Below are 19,663 nucleotides of genomic sequence, written 5' to 3'. Positions count from 1 at the left end.
CCCCAAATAATTGAATTGTGACAACTGTTTGGGCATCTATACTTTCCCGTTTAGACAGGACAAATATAAACCCAAAACAATCGAATCGCCCCCTATGTGTTTTAATGTGAAAAAAGGGGGGGGCGCTAATTGGATAGGCTGGGAAGATAAAAAATTATGCAAACCACCCCGTTGTTTGTGTGCAATATTTTTTTACGGCTAATTGGATACCCCCTATCATATTGCTAAGCAGCTATAGAATATGTATCCGAATGGTGCAACGGGCAGTACAGATGGAGTGATGGCTCTAACTGTGTTGAGTTTGTATATTCTCCCTGTGCTTGTGTGGGTTTCCTCCCACAATCCAAAAATATAATGGTACAGATGGAGTCACGCTAGTCGTGGCTCTGTCATGCCTATCGCCAAGAGCGTCCCTGTCTGGCCAGGTGCGAGCGCCCGCTACAGCGACGCGCCCCATTCACTTGAATGGAGAGCGTCTCAGTCTATGCTCTGAATGGTAGCTTCTCTGTGCACTCCCACCGTGACTAGGCGGACGAATCTCCTAGTCACGCCGTGGAGTGCACGTTTACGATGGAGCCGCCTCAGATGAGCGCAGCTCCATCTGTAGGTTAATTGGCTCCTGACAAAAATAAACCGTAGTGTGTGTATGTGATTTGGGCAGTGGTTTTTAATTCACGGCGCCCTAGAGTATCAGAATTCTTTTTACGGCACCCCTAGGCCAAAAGTTTTATTGAGAAATGTAGAAAAAAAATATAAAATTAAGTAAATTATGTTTATATGTTATCCTTAGGTTCAATTATGTGGTGAGGAACAAGATTTGCTTCAGTTTGCCCACATATTTTATGATTAGCAGCCACAAGCACTACTTTTGCACTATTCATTGACAAGAAATAGTTTGAATTGGTCCTGGACCACCAACCTGAGACACCCCTGTAAGTGTCCTGCAGCACCCCAGGGTGCCATGGCACACAGTTTGAGAACCAGTAGATTAGGACATACTAGATGGCTGAGTGGTTCTTATCTGCTGTCATGTGTTTCTATGTTTGTCACTGTTTATTGTTCAAACGGTTAAGGGGGGTGGGGATAAATACATTTGTGGGCTTTTAAAGCTTGAATTGTGTATTTTATTGAGCAAACTAGATGTTCCATGTTATGTGGGAATGTTGGCAACCCTATAGAGGAGACCTATCCAAACCATCAAGAGAGAAGTGGAGAAGTTGCAGATAGCAACCAGTGAGCTTCTAACTATCATTTATCTTGCACAGTCTATGGGATATTCTCTCTCTTGAATGTTGTATACATCTCCCCCTAAATGTGCGGAATATTATGAGTTCTAGTAATTGTGGCAAAATGTATCCAAAATTACACCTTGATGGATGCAATAGTAGCACACTGGCTAACCTCCAGGAAGCTGGTCATGAAGGGACAGAGCCATTAGATGTTAATGGCCCTTAATGCTGCCAATCAGACGACTATGATGAGGAGGCGGGTCAAAGGTTACACCATTGTCTGAAGATCTTGTAATCATGAAATGTAAAGTTTATTATGCTTGGGGATGGCCATGGAATTTAGTTTGCCCCCATTAGCTGATTGGCCCACCACCTGTCATTTGCTATAGAAATCGGTGCAAACCATCGATAGTGTTCCTCTATGGTTAACCCACTGATGGTCATCCATCCATGTATAATGAGAATCACTTAATTTGGGTGATGCAGGAGAAAATTGTTTAGGTTAACATTAATTAGCAAATAAGCATCAATGAAATCAAACAGCAAAATATTGTGGAAATAATCATTTAAACAAATAATTTTCCCATCATTCAGACTACTTTAAATAGTGTTGATGATTTCAAGGATTTGGTGATGTCTGATGACTTTAAGCATCGTTTGTTGATCTTCCAAATACAAATGTATCCACTGACTTCTAGCCTCCCTGCACAAACAGCCCTTCTAGCCATGCCATGTCGTGGTGTGACTTGATAGCGCAGAGCATCTTTTCGTGCGACTTTTCCATTTAAATGCATCTTATTCACAACATTATGCGAATAGGATGCACAGCTTTTGCTGATTAAACTGATATGCTGCATGCCTATATTCTGTTTGCGACCGTGTATCAGCATACGAAATGCTACGTTATGTTTTCCTAGAAAACACTCTAACATAGCATTTCATATAAGGAATATAGGCATGCAGCATATCATGTTAATTATCAGAGTGCTTCTTAGTCTTATTTGCATAGCACTGCGAATAAGACGCATTTTTCTGCAAAAAAAGATGCCTGGCGCTGAGTTGCATAGGACCTGTCAGCTGCCTCATGCCAGGCATCTCCCATTGCGTGGTATATCGAGGCACAATGTATGAGGACACATCTGTACTTCGTGATGGTCTCTAATGCATAGGTTCTCAAACTCAGTCCTCAGCACCCCAAACAGTGCATGTTTTCCAGGTCTCCTCACAAAAACACAAGTGAAATAATCAGCTCCACCTGTGGATCTTTTAAAACGTGTCAGCCAGTAATGAGTACACCTGTACGCCTGCTGGGTGACCTGGAAAAAGTGACCTGTTTGGGTCCTGAAGACCGAGTTTGATGGATCAACAACAGGGTCAAAAAGTTGACATGGCAATGGTCGACACTCTTTTTTATATTTTTTTCAACTATTTCATACTTTACCATGCACGTGGTCTACGATTGGGAATAGTAAAGCATGACACCTAATGCATGTCTACCATTAGTGGTCGACTTATTGACTATAGACATTTATAGTTTAGATCTAATAATCCACACAGAGTTTGAGTATAACTGCTCTAATGTAATCTTTGACATAATCTGGGCGATTAAAAAAGAAAAATTTTGGTTCATGTTCTGGCTTTGCTTCCGCAAGAACTTTTGTCAATCTGCATAATGTCAAGTGTTTGAGAAGCTATTGTATTTTGGAGCAATTAAGCACATCTTTGTAGTGAGGTTATAAATTGCAAACACTTATACCCCTTTTCCACTAGTGATACGGGTTGCAGCCGGGAGCCTGACACAGGTGCTACTCGGCTGCGACCCGCATCAGAGCCCCCTTTCCCACTACGCTCACCAACCCAGCATATTGCCGGGTTGGTGACGCTGCTGGTGACGCGGCAGGGGCGGCGCTGGGAGATCACATGATCTCCCAGTGCCGCCCTTCCATACACTGTGAACGGGAGCCGTGTTGCATCGACACGGCTTCCGTTTACACTGCACAGCTTACCGGGTTGAACACGTGTTCAACCCGGTAAGCTACCCAGTTAGGATTCCCGGATCACTTGATCCGGGTTTTTGCAGAGGGAGCCGTTTCCACTAGCAAAAAAACATGGGTAAATGCGCGCCGCCGTGCATTTACCCGTGTTTTTTGAGCTAGTACAAAATGGGTTTAAGTGGCATCTCCATTTTCTTCTGTTATCTTTTCTGTCCCACGCGCTATCAGAGTGAGAGCAGGAACGTTGAAATGAGCATTGTGGATGTTTAAAATTCCAACATATTTACGCCTTTTTGAATACTAATAATATCAGTAATAATAACAGTAGTAATAAATAATAATAATAATAATAATAATAATAATTATAATTATAACAACAGAAAGTCAATGTTATAATTGAAAATGAAAGCAATATTCTTGGGGCAGATGTGCTAAGCCTTGGAGAGAGATAAAGTGGATGGAGATAAAGTACCAGCCAGTCAGCTCCTAACTGCCATGTTTCAGACTGTGTTTTAAAAACTGACAGAAGCTGGTTGGTTGGTACTTTATCTACATCCACTTTATCTCTCTCCAAGACTTGGTACATCTGCATTCTGCACCAAAATGTTTTAAGTAACACAGTTGGTAAAAGGGATTCTATCTATTTAGAGTCATAATGACATATTATAACATCACTTTGTATATGTGGGTATTTTGTGGTATTTATTTATTCAATTAATTATACAGTTATACAATTCTATACAATTCAACACCAATGGATAGGATGTCTCTCCATGACCTCTTCCAAGATTCAGATATATAGAAATGATGTTGACGTTTTGGTCATCATATGACCTTTATAAAGAAGCACTTAACCTTTCACCATGGTCAGCAAAACACCAAAGTTCCCAAATAACAGCAGCTATATAAATACAGGGTAAACGTTTGTATTTCAGTACATTTTTGATGATCAGGTAAGAGCATGCCAACTTCAAAGAACACTACGCTACCCTTGTAAACCCATTCTCACGCCTGTGAATAAATGTGGATAATGAATGTGTTTTACATGCAGCATTTATGGCTATTATGGTCTCTGACAGCTCGGATACTGATGCAGATTTCATATTTGTATACAGCCCAGTAAACACTTGTAGCCCTGTAAAATGCAAATGAGTCATTACACTTCTCCCTCCAGCAGTTTGTGTTCCCATCTGTCTTGTCCCCACGTCTCTGTTTCAAATTATTCTTCCAATAGCCTCTGTTTCTTAATAGATAATTATTTATTTTCAGTTTCATTGACCTAAAAGCCTTTAGCGATCCACAGTGATTGCAGTTAATGGATAACCTTTTATTTTAACTTTTTTCCTCAATGCTTGTAGCTTACAATATTCTGTCAGTACATTATAACTTCAAAAAAACTAATCACTGAAAATGTATAACCACAATCACACAGAAACTGATGATTGCGCCATCACATATGGTATTTAAATGTATCTGTCATCTATCAGCTGCTGTATGTTTTGCCTCTATCGCCTGGGTAAAAATAACTCACAGAGATGTCTTCACATTTAGCTATTTGATTCTTGCCATATATACCCTACCTATGTAGTAACATATTGTAGGGCTGGATTTATACCTTATGATTAGAATATGAATAATAGTGGCCCAAAAGTTCATTATCCAATAAATTATTGGTATTTCTAAAGCTAGGATACAAGCTTTCATAATGTAGTCTGAGTGCTAGATTTACTAAGTTTCAACATTTGACTTTAACCCTTTCATGCATCGAGGTCACTACAGTGGACATCTGATTTGAAGTCATTGGGCGGAATTCAAATGTTTTCCGCCAGTAGATGACGCACAAATGGATCTATTCAAGCATAGCTCCGTTCGGACACGATGGCTGAAATGCGTGAAAAGTTGCCCGTTAGTGCGCCCAAGCAGCACTTTTTGCAGTCGCACCCAGCACTTTGGTTGGATTTAACTGCTTTACGCAGCTAAACCTGACCTCTATGGGCGCAATAAGTGTGACACAATTGAATCTGCTATCTCACTTTAGACAAAAATCGGGTGCTATAATCAATTGAATACTGCCCATTATCTCTTGTAGAAACTCTTTTCTCTGACGTCCTAGTGGATGCTGGGTACTCCGTAAGGACCATGGGGTATAGACGGGCTCCGCAGGAGACTGGGCACTCTTAAAAGAAAGATTAGGTACTATATCTGGTGTGCACTGGCTCCTCCCTCTATGCCCCTCCTCCAGACCTCAGTTAGTATCTGTGCCCGGCCAGAGCTGGATGCACCCTAGGGGCTCTCCTGAGCTTCCTAGAAAAGAAAGTATTTGTTAGGTTTTTTATTTTCAGTGAGATCTGCTGGCAACAGACTCACTGCTACGTGGGACTGAGGGGAGAGAAGCGAACCTACCTGCTTGCAGCTAGCTTGGGCCTCTAAGGCTACTGGACACCATTAGCTCCAGAGGGATCGAACACAGGCCCAGTCCTCGGTCGTCCGGTCCCGGAGCCGCGCCGCCGTCCCCCTTGCAGAGCCAGAATAACGAAGAGAAGTTGAAAATCGGCGGCTGAAGACTCCGGTCTTCATTAAGGTAGCGCACAGCACTGCAGCTGCGCGCCATTGCTCCCTTAGCACACCACACACTCCGGTCACTGATGGGTGCAGGGCGCTGGGGGGGGGGGGGCGCCCTGGGCAGCAATTAGATTACCTTACTTGGCGAAAAGCACATAATACAGTCTGATAAACTGTATATGTGCATTAACCCCCGCCATTAAAGTACATAAAAGGACAGAAGCCCGCCGCTGAGGGGGCCGGGCCTTCTTCCTCAGCACACCGGCGCCATTTTCTCTTCACAGCTCAGCTGGAAGGAAGCTCCCCAGGCTCTCCCCTGCAGTATCCTGGTACACAAAGGGTAAAAAAGAGAGGGGGGGGCACATAAATTTAGGCGAAAAACTGTATATAAGCTGCTATAGGGGAAAAATCACTCAGTATAGTGTACATCCCTGTATTATATAGCGCTGTGGTGTGTGCTGGCATACTCTCTCTGTGTCTCTCCAAAGGGCCTGGTGGGGGAACTGTCTTCAAATAGAGCTTCCCCAGTGTGTGTGGTGTGTCGGTACGCGTGTGTCGACTACGATAATGCAAAGTTACAGCCAAGAGGGCTAAAAGATATTCAATATATGATTATTGGAATAAAAGATGATTTGCATATCACTGATGACTCATCTGTCCCTGACACGAGAGTACACATGTTAAGGGGAAGAATGCTGAGGTAAATTTCCCTCCTCTCATGAGGAAAAAGAGCGGGAATCTCCAGACAAGAGACGGCAGCTTCCCACAAGAGAATTCTCAGGCTGTATCCTTTCCCCACTAGGGCCAGGATGTGTTGAGAATCTTCCCCTTGGGTGTCCTGTTTGCACAAGCTATTCTCAGGGATCCTGCAGATAGTGTGCACATTCTAGTATACTACCCAGACCGGCGATTGTGTCGGCATGGGTTTATAGCGCTGTGGCAGCGTGGACAGGTACCTTATCAGCAGAGATTGAGACCCTAGTATGCATATAAATATTTTAAGATGCTGTCTTAAGTGATAGATATATAATTATAAAGCATGCCCAAAGGGACATGGGTATACTGGGTCCTAGAGACAAAAGCTATGTCGATTTCTGCTTGACGTGTCCTGTAGAATATACATTGGACAGATGATGCCGACTTAAGAGGCATATGGAAGGCTGAGGATTGTGTGGAGAAAGGTTCTCGGGCCTGGTCTCCACAGCTATAGCTGGTAATTCTGATATTTTGCCTTATATTCCTGCACAGCCTAGGAAAGCACGACATTATTAAATGCAGCTTTTCGAATAAAGAAACAAGAAAGTCTGAGGTGCGTCCTTTCTTGTCAGAGCCGGGGGCAGAGGAAAGAAGCTGTACAACACAGCTAGTCCCCAGGAACAGAATCCTCCCCGGCCTCTACAAAAATCCACCGCATGTCGCTGGGGCTCCACAGGCGGAGCTAGGCCCGGTGGGGACACGCCTTCGTAAGTTCAGCCACAAGTGGGTTCACTCCCTGTTAGATCCCTGGGCAATAGAAATTGTATCGCAGGGATACAAGCTGGACTGTGAGAAGATGCCCCCTCACCGAGGACCCGGCGGGCTTCCCCCCAAGAGAGGGAGCCAGTGTTAACTGCAATTTGTAAATTGTATCTTCAACAGGTGGTGGTCAAGGGTCCCCTCCTTCAACAAGAGGGTGTTATTATTCGACCATGTTATAATCCCGAAACCAGACGGTTCGGTTAGACCCATATTGTATTAAAATCCCTGAACATATACCTGAAAAGGTTCAGGTTCAAGATGGAATCGCTAAGAGCGGTCATTGCAAGCCTGAAATGAATCGGGACATAAGGGATGCATACTTTCGTGTCCCCATTTATCCTCCTCATCAGGCGTACCTCAGAATTGCGGTACGGGATTGTCATTACCAATTTCACCAAGGTAATGGTGGATATGATGGTGCTCCTGCGGAAGCAAGGTGTCACTATTATCACATACTTGGATGATCTCCTCATAAAAGCGAGATCAAGAGAGCAGTTGCTGGACAGCGTATCACCTTCTCTGGAAGTGAAACGGCAACACGACTGGATTCTATATATTCCGAAGTCGCAGTTGGTTCCTACAGCTCATCTGCCTCGCCTAGGCATGATCCTAGACACAGACCAGAAGAGGGTTTATCTCCCGATAGAGAGAGCTCAGGAGCTCATGACACTGGTCAGGAATCTATTGAAAACCAAAACAGGTGTCAGTTGCACTCGAGTCCTGGGAAGGATGATGGCATCATACGAGGCCATCCCCTTCGGCTGGTTCCATGCAAGGACAATGGAACTTACTGGACAAGTGGTCCGGATCACATCTTCAGATGCATTGGTTAATCACCCTATCCCCCAGGGCCAGGGTGTCTCTCCTGTGGTGGCTGCGGAGTGCTCACCTTCTTGAGGGCCGCAGATTCGGCATTCAGGACTGGGTCCTGGTGACCACGGATGCAAGCCTCCGAGGGTGGGGGGCAGTTACACAGGGAAGAAAATTCCAAGGTTTGTGGTCAAGCCAACAGACTTGCCTTCACATCAATATCCTGGAACTAAGGGCCATATACAACGCCCTAAGTCAAGCGGAGTTCCTGCTTCGCGACCAACCGGTTCTGATCCAGTCAGACCGCAGGGGCTCATGTAAACCGCCAGGGTGGCACAAGGAGCAGGGTGGCGAGGGTAGAAGCCACCAGAATTCTTCGCTGGGCGGAGAATCAAGTAAGCGCACTGTCAGCAGTGTTCATTCCGGGAGTGGACACGAGAAAGTGGTGACTTCATCAAGAAGTCTTCACGCAGTTTTGCAAATTGATGGAAACTGCCTCAGGTGGACTACATGGCGTCCCACCTCAATAAAAAGATAAAAAAGGTTTTACGCTGGGTCAAGGGACTCTCAGGCGATAGCTGTGGTCGCACTAGTAACACCGTGGGTGTTCCAGTCGGTCTATATATTCCCTCCTCTTCATCTCAGACCCAAGGGCTGAGAATTGTAATAAACGGAGGAGTGTGAACAATATTCTTTGCTCCGGATTGGCCAAGAAGGACTCGGTACCCGGAACTGCAAGAAATGCTCTCAGAGGACCCATGGCCTCTGCCTCTCAGTCTGGACATGTTGCAACAGGGACCCTGTCTGATCCAAGACTTACCGCGGCTGCGTTGGACGGCATGGCGGTTGAACGCCGGATCCTAGCGGAAAAGGGCATTCCGGATGCAGTTATTCCTACGCTGATAAAGGCTAGGAAAGACGTGACAGCAAGACTTTTTCACTGTATATGGCGAAAATAGGTTGCTTGGTGTGTGGCCGGGAAGGCTCTACAGAGGAATTTCAGGGGGGTCGATTCCTGCACTTCCTACAGTCAGGAGTGACTATGGGCCTAAAATTAGGATCCATAAAGGCCAAGATTTCGGCCCTATCCCTTTTTCTCTCAAAAAGAACTGGCTTCACTGCCTGAAGTTCGGACGTTGTTACAGGGGTGCTGCATATTCAGCCCCTTTTGTGCCTCCAGTGGCACCTTGCGATCTTAACGTGTGTTGGATTCCTAAAATCCCACTGGTTTGAGCCACTTAAGACCGTGGAGCTAAAATATCTCACGTGGAAAGTGGTCATGCTTTTGGCCTTAGCTTGGACTAGGCGTGTGTCAGAATTGGCGGCTTTGTCATGTAAAAGCCCATATCTGATCTTCCATATGGAAAGGGCAGAATGGAGGACTCGTCCCCAATTTCTCCCTAAGGTGGTATCATCGTTTCATTTGAACCAACCTATTGTGGTGCCTGCGGCTACTAGGGACTTGGAGGATTCCAAGTTGCTGGACGTAGTCCGGGCCCTGAAACTTTGTTTCCAGGACAGCTAGAGTCAGAAAAACTGACTCGCTATTTATCCTGCATGCACCCAACAAGCTGGGTGCTCCGGCTTCAAAGCAGACTATTGCTCGCTGGATCTGTAGCACGATTCAGCTTGCACATTCTGCGGCTGGACTGCCGCATCCTAAATTAGTAAAAGCCCATTTCACGAGGAAGGTGGGCTATTCTTGGGCGGCTGCCCGAGGGGTCTCGGCTTTACAACTTTGCCGAGCTGCTACTTGGTCGGGTTCAAACACTTTTGCAAAATTCTACAAGTTTGATACCCTGGCTGAGGAGGACCTTGAGTTTGCTCATTCGGTGCTGCAGAGTCATCCGCACTCTCCCGCCCGTTTGGGAGCTTTGGTATAATCCCCATGGTCCTTACGGAGTACCCAGCATCCACTAGGACGTCAGAGAAAATAAGAATTTACTCACCGGTAATTCTATTTCTCGTAGTCCGTAGTGGATGCTGGGAGCCCGTCCCAAGTGCGGACTCTCTGCAATACATGTATATAGTTATTGCTTAACTAAAGGGTTATTGTATGAGCCATCTGTTGAGAGAGGCTCAGTTATTGTTCATACTGTTAACTGGGTATATTTATCACGAGTTGTACGGTGTGATTGGTGTGGCTGGTATGAGTCTTACCCTGGATTCCAAATCCTTTCCTAGTAATGTCAGCTCTTCCGGGCACAGTTTCCCTAACTGAGGTCTGGAGGAGGGGCATAGAGGGAGGAGCCAGTGCACACCAGATATAGTACCTAATCTTTCTTTTAAGAGTGCCCAGTCTCCTGCGGAGCCCGTCTATACCCCATGGTCCTTACGGAGTACCCAGCATCCACTACGGACTACGAGAAATAGAATTACCGGTGAGTAAATTCTTATTTTTTGAGCTCACGAGTGCATTATGTCTTCTTCCTAGTGTCAGTTTTTAATTAAAAAACAACAAGTTTCACAATAAAATGGTGGAAAAAAAAACTTCAACAGCACCGAGCACTTCAGGGATTTATGTACAGTAATATCTGTTTACTCAAAGATAGCAGTGCAGGTAATATAAGTAAATGCAAGGAAAGTAACATTTAGGGCATGATATGGTAGATGTTTTGCTAAAAATACTCCTGTAAGACAAATGTGGCCCTCTTATTATTTTCGTATGGCAACAAATAAAACCAGCTTAGCTCTCGTTATCCAGATCACTTTGCATGAAGTTGGGCAAATGCTCTTAGGTTTCAACCGGGTGGTGACTGTGGCCAACTATAGAAACAAGTGGCGCATTGCCATATCATTTCAAATGATGCATGTGTTTTGGCATCTCTGGGTCAGCTCTAGCACTGTAGGCTCTACTACTGCTGCCGTTTTATTAGGTATTGCTAATAATGACATTTAAATTGAATACTAGTGTTCACGCTAGGCTGTTTTAGCAGGACACCACGCCCTGCCCAATTTGAAAATGGCAAATTGTGCCTGTCCTTTTAGCAGCACCCTGCTAAAACAGCCTACCTGTGCCTTCCCACCCTCGGGCCGCAGGGTTCTGAAAGTGTGAAAACTTATAATTGCCTATGATTAGCACCGGGTAAAGAAAAGTCTGTGTACATGCACACGGCATCTTTTCACAGAGACGGTAAGCTGTTTGGCTGGTACCTACATGTCTGTAAGTGTTTGGCACGCTCCCAAGTCTCGCGGCAATGAGGCTTTTACCCCCCCTCCCCTGCTGATCATGCCCCCTTTTTGGGCACGTGTACGCCGTCAGTGCACGCAAACGACCCAGGTGCCCTGCCCTGCCCGCAACCTAGCTGCAACACTAGAATACTGATGGCTTAATAATTGGCATTGTTAATATCAACATATTTCTGGGTAGTAAAACTCCAAATGATATTTTATGAGGCTTTTCTGTTATTAGAGGTTTATTACCAGCTTTGCTATTAGTGGGCACTATGTCTGTAACTTACATTTTAATGGGCATCACTAAACAATGAATAGACGGGGTACATGAAGTATATTTTTACTGCCAAATCTCCAAATAACTAAAGCTTTTTTATGTACGTTTGAAAAGCATGGTACGCGTTTATATTTGGATACCTTTTCATGTGGATTGTACATCTGGTAAAGGTTCTGTAAGATTATGCAGATCTTTTCTGAAATTGTTGAACGATGTGCATATATACAAACTTTCATTTTTAGAATAAAGTCCTTAAAGTTTTTTAAAACTGAGCTACAGGTTACAATTTGATGAGTGTACACTAATTATTTTTCTGAATTGAATTAGTTGTACAAAATATTTGTATATATGGAGTGTGTATTCTAATTAAATTCTTGTATTTTTTCTTTTTGATTTTCAGCTGAAAGACGACTATTCGGTAATGGACCGTGGAAATGTTGTAATACCTTTGCTGCCAGTGGAACAAGAATCATGGCGCATGAAAGCTTGCTAGAATTACTGACATGCATTGAGACAGCTGGATTGTACAGTTATGGTTTTCTCAGCAATTCTTACACCTGCTCATCCTGTGACATCTTACAGTACATACATCCTCTATGAAAATGGCTATACAAACGTAACAACACCTTTGCCTTCATTTCGTGGCAACCTGGATTTCCCACCAAAATACAATCCAGTTGCCATGACCACAACTGGCACCTTACCAGTGAACACAACAGCTTCTACTACACAGGCTACGAAAGATGTTTTTCAGACCTTGAATTTACCCCTTCAAATAATTCTCTCGTCTGTGATGATTATTATTCTTTTGCTGTCATTTCTTGGTAACTTTGTAGTCTGTCTCATGGTCTATCAAAAGGCTGCCATGCGGTCAGCAATTAACATTCTTCTAGCAAGCCTGGCCTTTGCCGACTTACTGCTTTCCATCCTGAATATGCCGTTTGCGCTGATAACCATTATCATAACAGAGTGGATATTTGGAGAAGTGTTCTGTCGAGTATCTGCCATGTTCTTTTGGTTGTTTGTAATGGAAAGTGTTGCAATCCTGCTTATAATAAGCATAGACCGTTTTCTGATCATTGTTCAGAAACAGGACAAGTTAAACCCTTACCGTGCAAAGATTCTTATTGTGATTTCATGGGCAACCTCTTTTTGTGTGGCATTTCCTCTCGCTGTTGGTAATCCTCAGTTGCAGGTACCTTCTAGAGCTCCGCAATGTGTTTTTGGCTACACTACTAATGCTGGTTACAAAGCTTATGTGATACTGGTGGTTTTAATTTTCTTTTTTATTCCGTTTATGGTGATGCTTTATGCTTTTATGGGCATATTGAATACCGTGCGCCACAATGCAGTTCGTATACACAGTCATCCAGACAGCATATGCCTCAGCCAGGCAAGCAAACTAGGTCTCATGAGCCTTCAAAGGCCTTTTCAAATGAATATAGACATCAGCTTTAAAACTCGTGCCTTCACTACCATTTTAGTCTTGTTCATCGTGTTTATAGTTTGCTGGGCACCATTCACTACTTACAGCCTTGTTGCTACGTTTAACAGTGACTTTTACAACAAGAACAACTTTTTTGAGATAAGCACTTGGCTCCTTTGGCTATGCTACCTCAAGTCTGCACTAAACCCAATAATCTACTACTGGAGGATTAAGAAATTCCGGGATGCTTGTTTAGATTTAATGCCCAAGTACTTCAAGTTTTTACCCCAGTTACCTGGACACACAAGACGACGGATCCGACCTAGCGCCATATATGTGTGCGGGGAACACAGATCTGTAGTGTAAAATATATCAAGAAATTTGTTCTCCGAATGACTGCCATGAAATATTTTGTTGTGTGTTAAACTGTTTCCTCTGTGCAAAAATTGATACATTCTCTGCCAGTAAGCAATGTAAACGATAAACATGTTACCTCTAGCATTTATGGTAAATCCATATTTGAGAAGTCCTTTGTCAGGTTAATGCTTACCAGGCCTGCAATTTGTGTTATTGCAGGCACCTTGTATGCTGCTACAATCTGTGGATGTGTCATTCTTTATTTTTCTGAATCAAAAGTTGCTGCTTTTGCTATTAGAGTTGAGCCAAAAACTGTAGCTGAATTTTTGCAGGATAACGTACTTGTAGTTATTCCCCTCTCGATATCCATAGTGTGTTAGCATATATGTCACATTTCCTTCTAGTCTCATTGCTGCTGGGGGGATAGAGGTATTTGGAATGGGTTCTCAGTGTCAACCACCCAACCACTTCCCTCCTGCAGATTAATGAACATGTTGGTGCACTTTATCAGGACTATTCTTAAACACACCTCTTAGTGTTTAGGGGTTGAAATGTTAACACAGTATATGCTTTTTTTTTAGTTTGATAATGTAATTACAAACAATTGTACTGTGCCTGAAAAATGTAGGTACGTCTACTCTTGACATTACAATGGTAATATTATAATCAGGGATTTAATACTTTTAAAATACAGAATATATGGGGACAAACGTAATAGCCCCATTTTTGGGAACCGGCATGATTTCAGCAAGATAGTAAATTAATTGCTGCTTTAAATCTAATGACTATCTTGCCAGAATTGCAGCAAATTATATTTGACCCATAGTCTGCTATGTATGTTATACTTGAATTAATATTCTGTATCCTACATGAGCGACAAGCTTTCTTTTGCAGTGACTGAGTAGTAGTATATTGGAATCTGTAGATAATCCCTTATAATTTGTGTGTTGCTGCCTAAGGAGGAGATACACACCAATTATAAGCCATTTTACCTTTAATAAGTCCTGCATAATGACATTATTGCTTCCCTTCTTTACCACAGGAGCCATCTAAAAAACTTGTACAGATTTTTCCATAAATACCATTGGCATTTGTAACACTGAAATGATATGGAAAGTGCAGCGTTCCTAATCTCCTTGAAGTCTGTTGCATGGTAACATGGCAGTAAAACATCTAAAGATAGTACATTTATTTTTGAAATGCAGAAACCTGAAAGATTGACGTTTCTGAGAAAAACATTGCTTCTGTGATCACTCCAACCTCTAGAATAGAAAAGCTTTCCAAGTGAAAGTGCATGTATTCGGTCATCGACACAACAACCTGTCATGTGCTTAGAAATTGTCTACATCAAACCATGATCTGTATTAGTTTAGTCTATTACGGCCTTTACTGGAATTATTTATTGCTATTACTTGCAAAACAAAAGCATACAATATTAAATTTAGGCTTTACATTGATTTTAAAGATGCGATACTACCTTAACTATACTATTACTATACAGCCATTTTACAACACTAAATTCTGTGTTGTCTAACACTCATAACGGTCAAGATATGAACCAACGGGCATGTGTTGTTTATACAGCAGTGCTGGGATTCACCTGACACAGACCTGAGTATGAGAGCAAGGGACATTGGAATGTCTTTATTACATGTGTCACTTTTGTGTGTTTATCACTTTGGTGCAGTTCATCTAGATATGTTCTTTCCCAAAAAATTGCAACTACAGTATAAGGTGCAAAATGCATCCTATGTGAAGTATAGAGAAGTGATTGTAGTCTCTCCTGTAAGGCAAGGAACATCCCTTGTTAATTATGCCATTTCCACTGCTTTATCTAATTTTAATAAACAAATTTCAATTTCGCATGTTACAGAAGTGAATGCTCTGTGGGCAGCACCCTCAATTAGCTCAACTCTTCCCATAGGCAATGAAAAACTATACACATCCCTACTCTAGGCCTGCAAATCCATGCTCTTTCCTGTAATATCAGGTGTCTAAGTGCAAAAGTGGGCGAGTGATATAACAGAGGAACACTTGCACCACTGTTTTAGAAATTATGGTGCCACTCTGATTATTTCTTATACCCCTTTTCCACTGCCACAATAAACAAGGCTGTTGCCGGGTCTACCTGGGTTGAGGCTCAGTGGAAATGAGCCTCCGGAATCCAACCCAGGTAGCTACCAAGGTAGGTCGCAAATGAGGCTGCAGTGTAAACGGGTGACCTGGGTCATCCAACCCAGTTCCAAATAAAAGCCTATAGAGTCATCTCCAAGCGCCGGCAGAGAGAAGACCCAGGTCCAGCCTGCGGTGGGAATGGGGTTTCTTGCCATTGTGACACGGCTTGTCTAGTGTTTAGTTACACGGGTCAGACCCGGGTCTTGAGTGGAAAAGGGTTATTGGTAACATACAGCCTGTGGCCTCTTTATGATATACAATATGTCACACATGACAATCAATCACTTCACACTCTTTGGCTGGTCCCTGAGATTATTTGTACAAGGAAAAAGCCAATTCCTAATTTTGAATTAAACTTTTTTTTATTTTTTCATATTTTTCTTGGGTGGAATTATCAAGTCTGTAAGATAGGGAACTATGATTAGAAACACTGAAAGCGAGCTGCAGTCACTGGCATATTTGCTGATCAATGTGTTTGAAAGAAATGTAATTATTTTTGTAAATCTCAGTGTACAAGCATAACATAGATCTTAAAGTGAAACCAAGGCAAAATCAGGTTCTGGTGCAAATGCCAACACTGCCCCATCTATAAATGGCTCCCGCTTTTCAGTATTGGAGGTACATGCAAAATATCATTACTCAGCTGCTTCAAACTGCCCACATAACCAGAAAACGTATACAGAATACCTCTGCTGGCTCATTCAAAGTAAAAGAATGCAGCTGCATTTACTGCCGCCCGTTTAGGGTATGTACGTTGCAATATGGTTTTCAATGCAAGTAAAAATGGTCTGTTTTCAAGTGTGAGTTTGATATGATTCCAGATGAGTTAACAAGTTCATTTAGTCTATATTTTAAACGGTATGCGGTCAGCATACCGCTCATCGGGATCCCAGCTGTCACAATGCCGACGGGGGCACCATACCGCCGCCGGTATACCAGCGAGGTAGGCGATTCCCCCTCTATGGGTGTCCCTGACACCCACACCGAGCCCACAGCGTGGAGAGTGCGGCAAGCCTGCAAGGGGCTCCGATGGGCTCGCCAGCATTCTACCGCTCGGGATGCCGATGCCGGTATACTGACATACAGCATCCCGTGCGGCGGTAATACATACCGAACCTTTTTAAACATGTGTCTGTGATGGAACAAGAAGTTACCTTCTTCAAGGAAATACATTTGCAAACCATACTTATACCCCTTTTCCGTCTGTAGCACAGGTCGCAGCCGGGAGCCTGACACGGCTGCGACCCGTGCTACAGCCCCCCTTCCCACAGCGCTCACCAACCCGGCATATTGCCGGGTTGGTGACGCTGCTGCTGATGACGCGGCAGGGGCGGCGCTGGGAGATCACATGATCTCCCAGCGCCGCCCTTCCATTCACTGTGAACGGGAGCCGTGTCGCATCGACACGGCTCCCGTTCACACTACACAGCTTACCGGGTTGAACACGTGTTCAACCCGGCAAGCTACACGGGTAGGATTCCCGGATCACTTGATCCGGGAATTTGCAGGGGGGGGCCTTTTCCACTAGGAAAAAACACAGGTAAATGTGCGCGCCCGCACATTTACCCGTGTTTTTAAAGCTAGTGGAAAAGGGGTATTAACCAGTGTGTTAACAAAAGTGTTTCCATTGAGATGAATGTAAGGTTTTTAACTACAATGACGCACACCAGACACTATGAAATAGAAGCAACAATTGAAATGCACACAAAGGCAAATGTTTGGTCTCATTTTTTACAATGATTTAACATTCCTGTTGTTATTATTCTCCATTATTTATATGGCACCATGAGGGGTCTGCAGCATGTTACAACATACAGGAATAGTGTGAACACACAAAAAAAAAGAAAAACCTTTACTTACAGTACAAACTATTAACATGATATTAACTTGAGTTAGAAATTCATGAGAAAGACATCATTTTAATGCCAGGGAGTATGGAGCCTAATGGAGATGGAAATTCTACAAGCTATTTGTCCAAAGAACTATTTTTAAGATTGTACCCTGATTGTAATTTTATTTTTTGACTATTAGTTTGTATGTTGGATAAAGTATTTATTGTGGTTTTTCAGTCCATAAAAAAAGAAACCACATGTATTAGTTTATGCTATTTGATTTCTAGTGAAAAAATTGCATATTTACTTTGCAGTCATCATAACTATGGCCCTCATTCCGAGTTGATCGCTCGCAAGGCGATTTTAGCAGAGTTGCTCACGCTAAGCCGCCGCCTACTGGGAGTGTATCTTAGCATCTTAAAATTGCGAACGATGTATTCGCAATATTGCGATTACAAACTACTTAGCAGTTTCAGAGTAGCTCCACACTTACTCGGCATCTGCGATCAGTTCAGTGCTTGTCGTTCCTGGTTTGACGTCACAAACACACCCAGCGTTCGCCCAGACACTCCCCCGTTTCCCCGGCCACTCCTGCGTTTTTTCCGGAAACGGTAGCGTTTTTTCCCGCACGCCCATAAAACGGCCTGTTTCCGCCCAGTAACACCCATTTCCTGTCAATCACACTACGATCGCCGGAGCGATGAAAAAGCCGTGAGTAAAAATACTATCTCCATTGTAAAATTACTTGGCGCAGTCGCAGTGCGAATATTGCGCATGCGTACTAAGCGGAATTTCACTGCGATGCGATGAAAAATACCGAGCGAACGACTCGGAATGAGGGCCAATGTCAGAAGAGCATGAGACAGTGACTATTGTACATTAAGAGAATAGACTGCCATATATAAATAATATAAAGTTAAATTGACATAACGAGGTTTGGCGCTGGGATTGTTCAATTTATAAGTGGAGCAGCTCTTGTCTTTCTTGTTAAGGCACAACTCTTTTCTAACATGCAGTGGCCTGTGTTTTACAGCATACAAACTAACTACTTAGATTTACTATCGGTGTCACTGGAATTTAATTTGTGTTTTATAGTCCTGTTTTATATGACCTGTGGTTGACTGAGTCTCTTGACAAACAGCTTACTTGATTGCACAGTTCCCTTTGTCAGACCAGTGTACGTTTTAATTGATTTGCAGAAGCTGAAGCCAGTTATCTCAGGATACAGTATGTAATGTTCTAGGAAACAATTTACAGTGAAAATAAAGTTATTACATCAATTTATGGGTTTAGGAGTAGTAGCTTCAATTAGTATCCTCTGTGCAGCCGCCAGGTGGGGGGGGGGGGGTCCTGCTGTGCTGACTGATCAGTAGTGGTCGGCAGCACAGAAAACACTGGGGTAGGGTAGGGCCCAAATTTATTAAGCCTTGGAGAGTGATACATTGCACCATCCAATCAGCTCCTAACTGCCATTTTTCAAACACAACCTGTAACATGGCAGCTAAGAACTGGTTGGCTGGACTCAAGACTTTCCTGTTTACTCAAGCATCTCCATAATGTCCCTTTTAGTATCTTCATGCTTCTGTATTTTATAAAAATGTACTTCATTATTTTCTGTACTATATTATGCTATGTATCTGTTAAGCGCCTTGAGTCCTATTGGAGAAAGAGCGCTATATAAATAAAATTATTATTATAATTATTATACTTTATCACCATGCAATTTATCACTCTCCAAGGCTTGATAAATCTGGCCTCTGTGATTGTCAACTGCAGTAAGATTATCTTCCGGCAGACAGTTACTATGGGGGGGTTATTAAATGCTTGTCGGAAACTGCCGTCCGACTTTTTTAGGTCGGAATCTGTTCCGACCTATTCAATCCTCATCAACGGGTTTTAGCCCCATTTCCAACAATGTCATTCCGACTTTTAAAAAAGTCGGATTGGCATTGTTGGCAACGGCCAAATCCTGTCGGATTTGGCCGCTCATTGAATACTACATTGTTGGATCCTTTCCGTCGGAAAGGATCCGACAAGCATTGAATACCACCCTATGTGTTTCTGACTGGTCAGAACTTTTACAACCAGGTAACACACAGTCTGGTGTGGTCACAAAAGATGGTTAACGATGGTTATGAGACAATCCCTTTTTAATAGTGTGTCATACCTTGATATTCAGGTGATGCCCTTCAAAAGCTATTCATTTGACAAATACAAAAACCTGCAGTTAAAATTGAAGTACTACCCAACATAATAAAGAAAAGTGTCATATTAAAATCAAGTGAGTGAAAGATATTTAAAAGCTTACC

General features: G+C 43.1%; 1 protein-coding gene across 3 annotated transcripts in view; it reads left to right on the top strand.

Annotated features, from left to right (window-relative positions):
* The window catches only part of GPR63 (G protein-coupled receptor 63), a 92,857-nt gene extending 76,000 nt beyond the window's left edge, over nucleotides 1-16,857 (top strand). For all 3 annotated transcript variants that reach the window (XM_063917012.1, XM_063917015.1, XM_063917013.1), the window contains exon 2: nucleotides 11,965-16,857. In XM_063917012.1, the coding sequence (XP_063773082.1) occupies nucleotides 12,097-13,356 (1,260 nt within the window). In that variant the 5' untranslated portion in view covers nucleotides 11,965-12,096 and the 3' untranslated portion in view covers nucleotides 13,357-16,857. The remainder of the gene's footprint in view (nucleotides 1-11,964) is intronic.
* Nucleotides 16,858-19,663: the final 2,806 nt, after the last annotated feature.

Source organism: Pseudophryne corroboree, chromosome 4, assembly GCF_028390025.1.
Source record: "Pseudophryne corroboree isolate aPseCor3 chromosome 4, aPseCor3.hap2, whole genome shotgun sequence".
Taxonomy (NCBI): Eukaryota; Metazoa; Chordata; class Amphibia; order Anura; family Myobatrachidae; genus Pseudophryne; species Pseudophryne corroboree.
The sequence above is the reverse complement of the archived record's forward strand: the minus strand, read 5'-3'. Positions and strand labels throughout refer to the sequence as shown.